Raw genomic sequence first — 16310 nt, forward strand, 5'->3', positions numbered from 1 at the left:
TGGCTGGCTTAGTGGAGCCTGCGACTCGTACTCTCGGGGTTGTAAGTTCGACCCCACATTGAACTTAAGTTTTTTTACTAAATTTTTTTAAATCTTGGGGCACCTGGTGGCTCAGTCGTTAAGCGTCTGCCTTCAGCTCAGTCATGATCCCAGGGTCCTGGGATCGAGCCCCTCATCAGGCTCCCTGCTCTGCGGGAAGCCTGCTTCTCCCTCTCCCACTCTCCCTGCTTGTATTCCTCTCTTTCTGTGTCTCTTTCTGTCAAAAATTAAATAAAAATCTTAAAAAAAAAAAAAAAAAAACTGCTGGCAGAGACAGACCAAAAAAATAACGAGATCTCTATCAGGATATTCAGTTGTACCAAACACACAAAGGGCTTCAGGAAATGAAAAATGTCATTTACCAAATTTTAAAATTCAGTAGTTGAGTTGAAGGAGATGTCCCTAATGAGACTAAAATTAATGATCAGGAAAATCAAATAAACCAAAATAATGCAAAACATGAAAAAGAAGAGACTTAGGAGATCCAGGGTACTTGGCATACAGGTAATAGGATTGGTGATAATTAAACAATCCACTGTTGCAAAGAAATACTGGATTTATATTGAGAGGCCTCAAGTAGTTCCAGGCACAGTCAATTTTAAAAGACATGCTGAAACAGAGGATAGTTCTAGAATGGGGCCTATGAGTCTGCATTCGTGACAATTTCCCAGGGGATGCCGAAGCAGCTGGTCCGTGGATCACACTTGGAGTAGTATCATTCTGAGTAACAGCTTCTCTGAAAAGTCAGTATCATAAAAAAAAATTAAGGATGGAGGAGTGCAACGACTGAGTGGCTCAGTCGTTAAGCGTCTGCCTTCGGCTCCGGTCATGATCCCAGGATCCTGGGATCGAGCCCTGAGTTGGGCTCCCGGCTCGGCAGGAAGCCTGCTTCTCCCTCTCCCACTCCCCCTGCTTGTGTTCCCTCTCTCGCTCTCTCTCTCTCTGTCAAATAAATAAAATCTTTAAAAAAAAAAAAAAAAGATGGAGGGGTGTTGTAGATCCTTCAATGAAAGAAGACATGTTTAGTATGGATAGGATATTATACAAGGAAATTATTGAAACTTTCCTTAACTGTGATAATGATAGGAGAACATCCTGGTTTTTAGGTGACACATGCTTGCCTACAGGCAGTCCTCCTCTGTGCCCTTTCAGTGTACATGAATTTTAGTCACATGGTTTAGTTAAATAACACCAGGGTCCCAGCAACACAGTTCAAATATCATTTACCATGGTCTTCTACCTGCGAGCAATCACATGAAGTTCTAACTGCTTGCTGCTAACTCTGCAGTCCACAGATCGCTACCCCAGTAACAGCCGTGCATCATCATCAGTGGCCGATCGTGTCACTTCTTTCAAAGTGTGTGGATGATCGGCCCCCTGTTACCCCGATGAGGTACAGACAGCAAAATGTATAGCTGTGTTATCTCCTTGTCTCTCAGCCATAAACTCCTGTGACATTTTACCCCCCCCAAAAAAAAAATTAGAAGAGGCAATTGGCCAACAAAGATGTAAATGCAACAGGGGTGCCTGGCTGGCTTAGTCAGTGGAGCCTGCAACTCTTGATCTCAAGGTTGTGAGTTTGAGCCCCATGTGGCGTGTATAGATTACTTAAATAAATAAAATATTTAAGATTTTTATTTAGTTATTTAACAGAGAGAGCACAAGTAGGCAGAGCGGCAGACGGAGAGGGAGAAGCAGGCTCTCCGCTGAGCAGGGAGCCCGATGCTGGGCTCAATCCCAGGACCCTGGGATCATGACCTGAGCCAAAGGCAGCCGCTTAACCAACCGAGCCATCCAGGCGCCCCTAAATAAATAAAATTTTAATAAATTAATTAAAATAAAGCGGCATCTTCATCTTCAGTTTTTGCATCCCTTTAGTAAATAAGCTTCACTTCTAAGAACCTATGCTTAGAAAATTCAGAGTACTGGGGCGTCTGGGTGGCTCAGTTGGTTGAGCAACTGCCTTCAGCTCAGGTCATGATCCTGGAGTCCCGGGATCGAGTCCCACATCGGGCTCCCTGCTCAGCAGGGAGTCTGCTTCTCCTTCTGACCCTCCCCCCTCTCATGTGCTTGCTCTCTCTCATTCTCTCTCTCTCAAATAAATAAATAAAATCTTTAAAAAAAAAAAAAAGAAAAAAAATTCAGAGTACTTTATTAAAAAAAAAAAAAGACAACAATGTAAATATCCAAAAATAGGACACTGCTTAATTTATGAGACAGCCATATCCATATAATGGAATGCCAAGCAACCATTAAAAATCTTAAAAATACTGTAGTGATGTGGAAAGCTAGTCTGGATATATTAAGACAAAGTGATTGAAGGATATATTCCAAATTTTAAAGTTTTTTTAAAATCTCTAATTCTTTTTTTCCAAATTTTTATAATAAACGTGTATCACTTCAGTTTAAAAAAAAAAAAAAGTTGCAGGGGAGTGTTGGGGAAAAAATATAAAAAGAGGAAGAGAAGAGATGGAAATTACTGGTATCGCTACAGTGTTGAATTTGGTTCCACCCCGGCCAACCAGATTTGCGGCTTTTTCCCCCAAGTCTAGTCCAGGGACTGTCCACCAGAGGGCGACCTTAGGTCTCCAGAGCAGACACCCAGAACTGCTATCTCCGAAAAGGGGTGTGCGGCAGCAGGAAATAGCACCCTTGTCCTTTATTCTCGTGAGGATTGGAGCACTTTCTTCCCCTCTGTGGAAATTAAAGGACTGGGGGAAACTTGTTGCACATGTAACCAATACTTAAGGTCTTACTCAGTTCTAAGATTTTAGGAAAAACGGAGACTTAATCCTTGAGACTTTTAAAAAGTGTAGCTTCTCCAGTCCAGCTCTTCGGAGGCCATCCAAGACAGGTTGTTCTTAAGTGACGTCCGCAGATCATCACAAATCATTCAATAGTTTAAGCTTTCCTAGACAAGCAGCTTGAGGACCGACCACAGGCCAAAATACAAATATTAACATTATATTAACCAGGTCCCTACGATTATGCAAAAACAATCATGGAACTCCCTAATTCTCAGTTTTCCATGATAGTAGAGGGCCAAATAATGGAAGCGTGTTAATCATACCTTCAGCTTTATGTAAGGGCATCACCTTGGGTCCTGTGATACCTGCTGCTTAGTTTCCCCTGTGATCTTCCCGTCTAGGCGATCTTCCTCACGCTGTTCGGCTCCCTGATGCTGAACCGGATGCCGTGGCTTACCAAAGAGAAGGAACAACAGACAAGGAGGATCTTGGCACTCTTGGGTAATTCAAGTAGTTCTAACTACCAACGTCTGATTTTGCAAAGAGCAAATGCCGGAGCAGCGGACCCCTAGCTACATCACCACCTCACATTTATCCACGCAGGGACCTTGTCTGGTTAGCTGGCTGCCCCTTCTCGGCTGCCTCAGTGCCTCACCTCTCGTCCGTATCCGAGATCTCCTCCCGAGTCTTTCTCACTCCCGGGCCCCAGAGGCTGTTTCCGACCACTCACCGTCTGTATCTGGATAGATGGGGTCAAATCAAACATGCCCCAATCGGGGTGGCCTGCCCCGCAAACCCACTTCTTCACTGTTTTCTCTCATTTTTTAAAAGAGATTTATTTATTTATTTGAGAGAGAGAGCGGGAGGGGCAGATGGAGAGGGAGAGCGAATCCAAAGCAGACTCTGCACTAAGCGCAGAGCCCGGCATGGGGCTCGATCTCACAACCCTGAGATCACGACCTGAGCCGAAACCAAGAGTTAGGCGCTTAACCCACTGCACCACCCAGGCGCCCCTATGTTTTCTCATTTCAATAAAGAACATCCTTACTCTCTTAAAATGTCAGAGTAATCCTAAATTCTTAGTCTTCACAGTCACCAAGCCTGAGGGACACTACCCTCTAAATAACTGACTGGAGCTGCACCTATCACGTAGATGAACCACACAAACACGGTGGTAATCAAAAAAATTAATACTTTAATCATGGGAAATAGCATATGTATATATAAATACACACATATGTGTGTGTATTTTTTTAATGAAGAAGTGCATGGGAATGATAAATTCAGGATTAGATTAGCTCTCTGAAGAAAGGGATACCATCACAGATGAACAGACTCTAAGTGGAAATCATTTTATTTATTTATTTTACAGAAAGAGCACGAGCCATGGGGAGAGGCAGAGGGAGAGGGAGAGAGAGAATCTTAGGCAGGCTCCACACCCAGTGGTGAGCCCGATGCAGGGCTCCATCTCACAACCCTGAGAATATGACCTGAGCCGAAATCAAGAGTCAGATGCTTAACCAACTGAGCCACCCAGGCGCCCCTAATTTTTACCTATTTTAAATAATCTCTATACCCAACATGGGGTTCAAACTCATGGCCCCAAGATCAAGAGTCACATGCTCTTCTGACTGAGCCAGCAGGGAGCCCAATGCAATCACTTCTTTCTTTCTTTCTTTCTTTTGAGATTTTATTTATTTATTTGACAGAGACAAGGTGAGAGAGGGAACACAAGCAGGGGGAGTGGGAGAGGGAGAAGCAGGCTTCCCGAGGAGCAGGGAGCCCGCTGCGGGGCTCGATCCCAGGACCCTGGGATCATGACCTGAGCCGAAGGCAGACGCTTAACGACTGAGCCACCCATTTCTTAAACTGAGTGGTAGACACATTACTATGGGGTAGGCAACCCATTCCTTACAAGATCTTTAAAAATTAATCTAATTTCAGACAGTTTTCCATGCTCTTGAATCGCTGTTCCCTCTGCCTAAAAGGCTTTTTTTTTTTTTTTTTTTTTAAAGCAAGGACTTTATTTTTTCTTGTCTGTGTCCATCTGAAGAATTGTATCTGAGTCATCCTTCAAAACAAATGTCAGGTTTCACTCTGTGACACCTTCTCTGACTTCCTCAGGAGATTTATTTTCTCTTTGGTGATTCCCCAAGCACTAGGCACATACATGCTGGCGAGTTTTATGTCCTATTCTAATTCTTTCTCTCTCTCCATCTTGGTTTGCGTGTCTCTGGCTATGTCTCACAGTGTGGTCTGTAGATGAGCAGCACTGATATCTGGAATCTTCAGAAATGAGCAGTCTTAGGCCTCACCCCACAATCTGCATTTGAACAAAATTCCCAGGTGATTCCTTTGCACATTGAAATTTGAGAAACACCACTGTAGAACAGTACTCCCAACGTGTGGGTCACTGACTACTAGAACTGTTCGTTTCTAGTCCAAGATAAATGCAGAAATTGAGAGCAAACATTTAGAAAGTTTTATAGCAATTGGACCAATTTTAGACAGACTGTATCTAATTTTCAAAATGGGATTTGGATTTTACATGCTCTTGTTTTACTTCGTTTTTCTAGCAATCAATTTTTATTATATTTTATAGCAGTATCAGTCCCCAGGGTGCCTGGGTGGTGCTGTCATTTGAGTGTCCCACTCTTGGTTTTGGCTCAGGTCATGCGTGATCTCAGGATCTTGGGATCCAGCCCCCCTTCAGTGGGCTCCATTCTCAGGGCAGAGCCTGGTTAAGATTCTTTCTCTGTCTCTCCCTCTGCCCGTCCCCGCATGCCGTGTGCGCGCACACACACACACACACACACACACACTCTCTCTCTCTCTCTCTTTCTCAAATAAGTAAATCTTAAAAAAAAAAAAAAAAAATTTGCCCCCCCAGGTTTTGAAATTTTTTAACTTTTTTTTAAAAACCCCCAAATAGGTGGGTTTTTTTTTTTTTTTTTTTTTTTGCATTTAATAGGAGGTGTTCACAGTAGAGTTTCAGCAGCTGTTAATGAATAACTGCTTAATGAAATATAACTATTTTTTGGCCTACATTTTAATTTTTTTTTTTTTAAGGTTTTTTATTTATTTATTTGAGACAGAGAGAATGAGAGAGACAGAGAGCACATGAGAGCGGGGAGGGTCAGAGGGAGAAGCAGGCTCCCAGCCGAGCAGGGAGCCCGATGCGGGACTCGATCCCGGGACTCCAGGATCATGACCTGAGCCGAAGGCAGCCGCCCAACCAACTGAGCCACCCAGGCGCCCCTACATTTGAATTTTTGACAGCAAAATGTCCACCAGTACCTGGTTCAAGAGATAAGAACAACCCCATGTATCTAGCTCCAACTATCAACAGTCCAATTAAGAGCCCAGAAAGAACCTTGAAAGAGAAGAAGCTTTTCAAGCTGACAGGAGATATTTTGGGTATGGAGAGCAAACAGCAATGTGTGCATCCTGCAGCACATTTCCCAGCAGAGGGGGAGTGAGAAGAAAGTGAAAATATAGGACAATGAAAAGCTATCTTAAAATACTCACCTTGAAAAAAATATGGACTCCAAGGCAGTGTGGTAAATGGGAAGACACCTGAACTCAGGAGTCATGAGATGTCCGCGTGTGCTTGAATCAGTCCCTTCCTCTGCGCACAGAGCAGAATAACAGAGCGTGCTCTGTACACTTCTCAGGCTGGAGGAAAAATTAATATGTTTTCTAAATGGCAACCCTCTCAGTGCAGGAGAACTGGGTCAGCACATACAGTGTTTGGGTTATCGGATTTCCTGGGCCAAAGAAGACCAATTCTGTGTTTATTGGCCTTCCCTTTCTTGTGGACATAGTCCATAGAGAGAGAGAGAAAGGTTGGGGGCGGGGTGCATTTATAAGAACAAAAATACAGCAATTTTCATGTGGGATTTTGTGTACCTTATTTCAAGTAAAATTTCTGATTAGCGGCAGAATAATTCTGGGAAGGAATATAACAATGTTTGTGGGTACCACTGCGTGCCAAATACATTGGCTCAGGGGCGCCTGGGTGGCTCAGTTGGTTAAGCGACTGCCTTCGGCTCAGGTCATGATCCTGGAGTCCCGGGATCGAGTCCCGCATCGGGCTCGCTGCTCGGCAGGGAGTCTGCTTCTCCCTCTGACCCTCTCCCCTCTCGTGCTCTCTGTCTCTCATTCTCTCTCTCAAATAAATAAATAAAAAATCTTAAAAAAAAAAATACATTGGCTCGTCTGTTTACAGCTGTTTGGTTGAACCATATGGAATTGCCTTCACCTTTTAAATATGCCACGAAGGAGAGGGTGTAGAGAATTCATAAGCTAACCACTCAACTAATTTTTTTTCATCTTCTATCCTAGTACAAATCCTCTTCCTTATCTTGTTGATGACTACAGTCTACTCAGCACAGAACTCGAATAGGTTTTACCTCCATCAGGCTATCCAGAAGAGTTTCTCCCACTGTTTCTCAGAGATCAGACTTCTGAAGCATTTCTACCCGTGGGCCAATCGCACCTTCCTAACCTTTATGGGGTTACAGAGGTATGGACACAGTCCTGGGCCCCAGCTTCTTGGATGCTTCTTGGTCAGTATTTTCTACCAGTTACCAACACTTTGTTGTAACTTTAGATCGTAAGTAAGCTGTATTCTGAAAGTTGTTGCATGCATTTATCTCAGGATTGGTGGCTTCCTTTTGGGATTTAGAACATTTCCTAGGTTCCTGGGGAAAGAAACCTAAAAGACATGCTCATCTCAGTAAAGGTGTTTTTGGTGCATTTAGGAGAGCTTTTACAGATGGCAACTCCTATGCATTGCGTGTTGGTTCTTTTTTTTTTTTAAGATATTTATTAACTTATTTAGAGAGTGTGTGTACCAGTGGGGGGAAGGGCAGAGGGAGAAGGAGAGTAAATCTCCAGCAGACTCCACGTTGAGCACGGAGCCCAAACAAGGGCTCAACTGAGGGGCTTGATCTCCCAACCTGAGATCATGACATGAACTGAAATCAAGAGTCAGGCTGAGCCACCCAGGTGCCCTGCGTGTTGATTCTTTCTAGTTCAGTGTTGGATGGTGACGGTTCTAGGTTCAGCACACATTCTCTTTGCAGTCTGTAACTCTGTGCTGAATTAAGTACTGACTGAAGAAAAAGTGAATCGAGCCATGGGTACCCAGTGCCATCACCATGGGCTTCGTCCTCCTCTCCGTCTCCTTGGGTCTGCAGTACAGTGTCGAAAAGCACAGACTCGGAAGCCAGACTGACCTGGTTCAGATCCTGGTGCTCTACCTATTAGCAGTGTGTTCTTGGGTAAATTACAACCTGTTGTGCCTCTGTTTCCCCATCTATATGATAAGGATAATCTTGGGACCTGCCCTATAAGATTGATGTGAAGATTAAAAACTCAGTGGATCTTAAAACAATGTCTGACCCGGGGCGCCTGGGCGGCTCAGTCGTTAAGCGTCTGCCTTCGGCTCGGGTCATGATCCCAGGGTCCTGGGATCGAGCCCCGCATCGGGCTCCCTGCTCAGCCAGGAGCTGCTTCTCCCTCTCCCACTCCCCCTGCTTGTGTTCCCTCTCTCGCTGTGTCTCTCTCTGTGAAATAAATAAATAAAATCTTAAAAAAAAAAAATGTCTGACCCATAGTATACACTGGGTAAGTGTTTACTATTATTATTAACGGGGGCAATTAGGGCTCTGGCTAATCTGCTAGAAACACAAAGCATCCGTGAGTTACCGGACATGCTAAGGAAGAACAACAGCAATCTATAGATATAAAGAAATAGAATTAAGTAGACCTGAGGTGAAAAGCAGTAAAAATTGACCCTAACATGGTTTATCTCTTCAACTATTACCAAATCTTTGTTTTCAAAATTTTACGTTTTTCATTTTTTTTTCTATAGATTTTATTTATTTATTTGAGAGAGAGCATGAGCAGGGGGAGGGGCAGAGGGAAAGGGAGAAGCAGACTCCCCGGTGAGCAGGGAGCCCGATGCGGGACTCGATCCCAGGACCCTGGGATCATGACCTGAGCTGAAGGCAGACGCTTAACCGACTGAGCCACCCACGTGCCCCTATTTTTTTTTTCAAGATTTATTTATTTATTTTAGAGAGAGAGAACATGCAGATATATCTGCAAGATGAATATCTTGAATGTGCTAAAGTGTGTATACATTCTTAATTTTAAAAGGTATTTCCAGTCTTCTCCTTATTATACCAATTAACACTCCCATGAGCAATGTCTGAGTCTACCCACATTCCCCAAAGCCCAGTGAAAACCGGTGTTTTCAAACAATACCCAGAGCTATGGAATAGATGAAAGGCTTTGCAAGTGCCTTCATGAGAAAATGCAAGTCAAAACTAGAGGAAGGCACCATTTTCCACCTCTCATTTGGGCAAAACTTGCCTCTGCTTTTGCCTTCTTCATTCCATCCTCCCTGTACTATTGTTTTCAAACATAAATCTGTATTCTTCCTCTGTTCAAAACCTCCCGATAGATTCCCATCATACTTAAAATTGCAGACCCTTGGGGCGCCTGGATGGCTCACTCTTTAAGCATCTGCCTTCGGCTCAGGTCATGATCCCAGAGAATGGTGTGAGGTGATACCTCGTTGTGGTTTTGATTTGCTTTTCCCTAATGGTTAGTGATTTTTACATATACTGTTGGCCATTTTTCTTCTTTAAAAAAATGTATATTCAGGTCCTTTGCCCATTTTTAAATCGGTTATTTGGGTTCATTTGTGTGGTATTCAGTTTTGTGAGTTCCTTATGTATTTTGGATATTGACCCCTTATTAGATGCATGATTTGCAAATATTTTCTCCCGTTTAATAGTTTGCCTTTTTGATTTGTTGGTTTCCTTCACTGTGCAGAAAGTTTTTAGTTGTTGTAGTCTCATTTGGTTAATTTTTGCTTTTAGAGAGAGAGAGCATGCAGATATATACTGATATATGTCCTCTCCAAAGGACTGCCAAGACCAATGTCAAGGAGCTTTGCTCCTGTTTTCTTCTAGGAGTTTTACAGTTTCAGGTCTTATAGTTAAGTTGGTAATCCATCTGGAATTGATGGTCGTATGTCACATAAGGAAAGGGTCCAGTTTCATTCTTTTGCATACAGGTATCCAGTTTTTCCAGCACCATTTGTTGAAGAGACTGTCTTTCCCTATTGTATCTACTTGGCACCCTTGTCATAGATTAGTTGGCCGTATATGCATGAGTTAATTCTGGGCTCTGTATTTAGTTCCACCATTCTGTGTGTCTGTTTTTATGCCAATACCATACAGTTTTGATTACTGTAGCTTTCATAGTATAGTTTGACATTAGGAAGTGTGATGCCTCCATCTTTTTCTTTCTCAAGATTACTTCGTCCATTTGGCGTATTGGGTGGGGTTCATACAAATTTTAGGATTGTTCTTCTATTTCTGTGGGGAAAAAAAAATGCCATTGAATTTTGATGGGGATTGCCCTGAATTTGTAGATGACTGTGGATGGTATGGACATTTTAACAATATTCTTTCAACCCATAAACATGGGATATTTCCAGTTATTCATGTCTTCATTTCTTTCATCAGTGTCTTACAGTTTTCATTGTACAGATCTTTCACTTTCTCAGTTAAATCTACTCCTAAGTATTTTATTCTTTTTGATGCTCTTGTAAACGAGATTATTTTCTTTATTTTTCATTGGTAGTTCATTGTCATTGTAACAAAATGCAGCTGATTTTTGTGTACTGATTTTATATCCTGCAACTTTACTAAACTCATTTATTGGTTCTCACGGGTTTGTCTTTTTTTGTTGTTGTTTTGGTGGTCTATAGGGTTTTCTGTATATAAGATCATGTTATCTGTAAACAGACAATTTAGTTTCTCCTTTCTAATTTGGATTCCTTTTACTTCTTTTTCTTACCTAATTTCTTTGGCTATGATTTCCAATAGTATGTTGAATAGAAGTGGCCAGAGTAGGTACCCTTGTCTTATTCCTGATCTTAGAAGAAAAGATTTTAAGCTTCTCACAATTATGATGTTAGCTTGACATACATGGTCTTTATTATGTTAAGGAGCATTCCTTCTGTGCCTAACTTGTTGACAGTTTTTATCATGGAAGGATGTTGAATTTTGTCAGATATTCTTTGTGTATCTTTTGAGATCATCATATAATTTAATCCTTCATTCTGCTAATGTGGTGTATCATGTTTATTGAATTGTGTATGTTGAATCATCCTTGCAACTCAGGGATAAATCCCACTTGGTTACAGCGTATGATCTTTTTAAACATACTTTTGAACTTCATGTGTTAGCATTTTGTTGAGGATTTTTGCATTTGTGCTCATCAGGGATATTGGCCTGTGATTTTCTTTTCTTGTATGTTTTGGTATGAGGATAATGTTGGCCTCATAAAATGAATTTTGAACAGTTTCCTCCTTTTTAATTTTCTGGAAGAGTTTGAGGATGGATATTAATTCTTCTTTAAACGTTTGGTAGAATTCACCCATGAAGCTATCTGGTCCTGGTCTTATCTTTGTTGGGAAGTTTTTTATTACAGTCTCCATACTTGTTATTAGTCTGTTCAGATTTTCTATTTTGTCATTATTTAGACTTAATAAGTTGTGTGTTTCTAGGAATTTATCCATTTCTTCTAAGTTGTCTAGTTTGTTGGTGTACAATTGTTCATGGTAGTCTCTTATAATCCTTTGTTTTTGTGTTACCAGTGTTAATGTCTACCCTTTAATTAGTAATTTTATTTGAGTCCTCTTTTTCTTGGTTTAGTCTAAAGGTGTATCGGTTTTGTTTATCTTTCAAAACATTTTTATTTTTGTATTTTCTATTCAGTCTTTATTTCATTTATTTCTGCTCTAATATTTATTATTTCCTTCCCTCTGCTAACTTTGGGCTTAGTTTGTTCTTCTTTTACTAGTTCCTTGAAGACCAAAGTTAGCTTGTTTATTTGAGATCTTTTTTCATAAAATAGGTGTTTATTGCTATAAAATTCCCTCTTTAAACTGCTTTTGCTGCATCCCATAAGTTTGGTATGACGTTTTACTTCCATTTTTGTTTGTCTCAAGGTACTTTTTAATTTCCTAATTAAACCCATCGATTGTTCAGAAGTGTGTTGTTGAATTTCCATGTGTTTGTGAACTTTCCAATTTGTGTCCCGTTACTGATTTCTAATTTAACACCATTGTGGTCAGAAAAGATACCTGATATATATGCTTTCAGTCTCCTTAAATTTAAGACTTGCTTTGTGGCCCAACATAGGACCTATCCTGGAGAATGTTCCATGTGCGATTGAGAAGAATGTGTATTCTGGTTGAATGGAGTGTTTTGTATATATCTTTTAGGTCCATCTGGCCCATAGTGTTAACAAGTCTGCCATTTCCTTATTGATTTTGTCTAGACAATCTATCCATTGTTGAAAGTAGGGTATTGAAGTCCCCTACTACTACTGTATTGCTGTCTATTTCTTCGATCAGGTAACATTTACTTTACATATTTAGATGTTCCAGTGTTGAGTGCATATATATTTACAATTGTTTTGTCCTCTTTATGAAGTGAGCCCTGTATCACTTTACCACAAATGACCTTCCTTGTCTGTCGTGACTGAGTTTAGCTGAAATTCTATTTTATCTGTTAAAAGTTAGAGCTACTTCTGCTCTTTCTTGGTTGCCATTTGCATGGAATATTTTTTTTCCATGCCTTCAGTTTCAGCCTGTGTGTGTACTTAAAATTAAAGTGGGTCTCTTATAGGCAGTATATTATTGGATCTTGTATTTTTACCATTCAGTCATTCTGTCTTTTTATTGAAGAATTTAATCTGTTGACATTTAATTATTGATAAGAACTTACTATTGGCACTTTATTTTCTGATTGTTTTGCAGTTCCTTTGTTCCTCTTTTATTCTCTTGCTACCTTTTTTTGTGATTTACTTTTTGTAGTGGTATGTTTTAATTCCCTTCCCTTCATCTTTTTTGCATTTATTAAAGATTTTGCTTTAGTGTTCTCATAAGGCTTATGTAAAATATCTTACAACAGTCTGTTTTAAGCTGAAAACAGCTTACTGTTAATCACATACAAAAACTCTGCACTTTGAGGTGCCTGATTGGCTCAGTCAGTAGTATGCAACTCTTGATCTCAGGGTTGTGAGTTCAAGCACATTGGGCATAGAGATTACTTAAAAAAAAAATAAAAATAAACACGATTGTGCTGCCTGTACATTAAAAAACAAAACTCTACACTTCTCCTTTCCCTGCGCTTTATGTAATTGATGTCAAACTGCCTTTCTTTTTATGCTGTCATCCATTAACATATTATTGTAGTGGTAATTTTTAACACTCTTGTCTTTAACTTTTATACTAAAGATAAAAGTGACTTACACACCATTACAGTATTACCAAATTCTGAATTAGACTATCTATTTATCTTTACCAGTGACTTTTATATTTTCATGTTGTTACATAGCATCCTTTCCTTTCAGCTAAAAGAATTCCCTCTAGCATCTCTTGTAAGACAGATCTGGTGGTGATGAACTCCCTAATCTTTTGTTTGTCTGGGAATGTTTTTTTATCTCTCCTTCACTTCTGAAGGACAGTTTTGTTGGTTATAGTAGTTTGGGTTGTTTTTTGTTTTTTGTTCTTTCTTTCAGCACTCTGAATATATCATTCTACTCCCTCTGGCCTGCAAGATTTCTGCTGAGAAATCTGATAGCCTGGGAGGTTTTCTGTGTGTGTGTAAAGTTGTTTTGTTTTGTTTTTTTCTTGCTTTTCTCAGAATCCTCTGACTTTGACTTTTAACAATTTGATAAACAGTAATGTATCTCAGAGTACTCTTCTTTGGGTTGATCTGACTTGGGATCCTTTGAGCTTCATGTACCTAGATGTTTATATCTTTACAAAATTTGGGAAGTTTTCAACTGTTGTTTATTTAAATAAGCTTTCTGCTTCTTTCTCTCTCCTCCTGCTCTGGGACTCCCATGATAGGTATATTTGTTCTTTTGACAGTGTCCAGAATTGACATAGGCTTTCTTCACTCTTTGTCATTGTTCCTTGAATTGGCTAATTTCAAATGACCTATCCTCAGCTTCACTGGTTCTTTCTTCTGCATGATCAAGTCTACTGTTGAAGCTTTGTATTGAATTTTTCAGTTCTATCATTGAATTATTCAGCTCCAGATTTTCTGTTTAGTTGTTTTTAATGGTTTTTATTTATTAAAATTACCATTTTGTTCCTGCATTGTCTCCCTGATTTCATTTATTTGTGTTCTCATGCATTTCACTGCGTTTCTTTAAGAAGATTATTTTGAATTCTGAGGCAGTCCCCAGATCTCCATATCTTTGGAGTCATTTAGTGGAACTTGATTAGTTTCCTTTGATGGTGTCATGTTTGATTCTTTGTGATCCATATAGTCTTTCATTGGTGTTTTTTGCATGTGAAGGAGCAAACACCCTTTCCAGTCTTTACAGACTGGTTTTGGCAAGTAAAGACCTTCTCCTGTCAGTTCCCCAGGCTCATGAGATTACCTCCAGAATCTAAATTGATCTGGGATGGAGCCAGGTCATGTGGCAGTTGTTACGTCCACAATGGGGTCCACAATTTGTAGGCCTGTTACCAGGGGCTCAGATGGCTGTGGATCTGGTCTGGTCTCTGGGTGGACAGGATTGACTGCAGAACCTTGTTCAGTGGGGCTGGCATTGGGGCGAGGGTTGGAGTAGAGCAGGCCTATTACCAGCTGCAAGAATGAGTGTGGCTCCCACCAGATTTCTGAGAGGGCTCCTGCTGGGTCACTGGATAGGTCCCTGGGCAGGCAGAATGAGCCCTGGGCTGTGGCTGAGAAGGACTAGAACTGAGTCTCCAGGCTCTTCAGGATCCACAGCCAAGACCAGTGTCTACAGACCTGGTTCTGGAGGGATGGATAAGTGTGTCCCCCACCAGAACTGCTCCCTGACCATGGCTGGGATGGCCTGGAGCCAAGTTAGAAGTTTCAGGATCTGAAGTCAGACAAGGTTGGTAGGCTTGTCTCCAGGAGCACTGACAAGTCTCTGGACTAGCTGGTCTGCTCATTTACATAACCAAGAGAAGCTGGAGTCCAGTTAAGGGCTATTTCAGGATCTACAGACAGAGTTTGGTGAGCTTGCCTCCAGGGACTTTTGGACTGTGGCTGAGAGGGACTGGCACTCAGAACTAAGGTCTGCAGGCCTGTTATCTGAAACACAGGCAGAAGTGACTCCTGGGTCCCTTGCTGTATGGTGCTGCTGACAGGACCAAGACCAAAAGGTGCTGTAGCCAAGTCCACAGGGGGACAGAACTATTTCTGGGTCTGTTGTCAGGACCACAGTTGGTGAGTCAGCCATCTGGGCATGGACCTGCCTTCTCAGAATGGCCTTTGTCAGTCTTGGACTCCACCAGTGTTTCACAATTCCCTTGGATCCCAAGGCTCCCACAGAGGCACTTTAGTCTGTGGATGGCTGCCAAATTACTGTTGCCGAGAGGAGATGCAAGCAGGGCACCTCCTATTTCACCATCTTGCTGATGCCTTTCAGTTGATTCTCATGATTTATCTAGAGCATCTATGTATCATTTAGAAATTACAATCATTTCACTTCCTTATTTTTATGCCTCTTATTTCTTTTTCTTACCTGGTTGCATTAGCTAGAAATTCCAAATATATTTTTTAAAATAGTGGTGAAAATGTGCATTTTCTGTTACTAATTTAATGAAGCATTTATAAAAACGGTTTCTTGTACTCTTTTTGTTAGGGTTTATTACTGATGGGAACTCCTTTCTTTTGGGCAATGTTCTGCTTCGTCAGATTCGCATTCCCAGTGCCCTATTCCTTCCAACTGGAGTGTCTCCCCAAGAACAAGCAAAGCCATCTCCCCAAGATCAGGAGGATACAGAGAACTATGGAGTAAACTGGGGCCCCCCTGATACAAACATCACAAAATCAGACAGCATTTGGCATTATCAGAATCAAGAGATGCTTGGTGGCTATCCTATCCAAGGGGAATTTGCCACTTACTCAGGAGGAGGGTATGTTGTGAGACTTGGAAGAAGCTCACGTACTGCAATCAGGTGAGCAAGCCTGAACCCTGGACAAGAGAACCAGGATGTGTCCCTTCTTAGGACAGTTACACCTGCCATAATGCTACTCGCCCTTGTCTGTGACACTTCTTAGACTTTTAAGGAAATGTATCTTTTAGTTTAAAAATTCCTTGTTCAGGGTGCCTGGGTGGCTCAGTTGGTTAAGCAACTGCCTTCGGCTCAGGTCATGATCCTGGAGTCCTGGGATCGAGTCCCACGTCAGGCTCCCTGCTCGGCAGGGAGTCTGCTTCTCCCTCTGCCCTCTTCCCTCTCGTGCTCTCTGTCTCTCATTCTCTCTCTCTCAAATAAATAAAATCTTAAAAAAAAAAAAATTCCTTGTTCAACCTCAAACCATAGGTATGTTTTTGGTTTGGCAATTTGCCAAAACTCATTTTTTTTTTTCCTCATCTGGGAAAACACCTAGCAGTTTCAACTCAGGTATCTCTAGTTTAGGCAAACTGTATCTTCAAATTTAAGAG

General features: G+C 41.2%; 1 protein-coding gene across 1 annotated transcript in view; it reads left to right on the plus strand.

Moving 5' to 3' along the window:
* The window catches only part of PKD1L3 (polycystin 1 like 3, transient receptor potential channel interacting), a 58211-nt gene that overhangs the window by 30061 nt on the left and 11840 nt on the right, over positions 1-16310 (plus strand). Inside the window, 5 exon segments of the mRNA XM_044922060.1 lie at positions 3188-3287; positions 6066-6203; positions 7131-7311; positions 11467-11489; positions 15507-15780. Coding sequence (XP_044777995.1) covers positions 3188-3287; positions 6066-6203; positions 7131-7311; positions 11467-11489; positions 15507-15780 — 716 coding nt within the window.

The sequence above is a fragment of the Neomonachus schauinslandi genome, chromosome 16 (genome assembly GCF_002201575.2).
Source record: "Neomonachus schauinslandi chromosome 16, ASM220157v2, whole genome shotgun sequence".
NCBI lineage: Eukaryota > Metazoa > Chordata > Mammalia > Carnivora > Phocidae > Neomonachus > Neomonachus schauinslandi.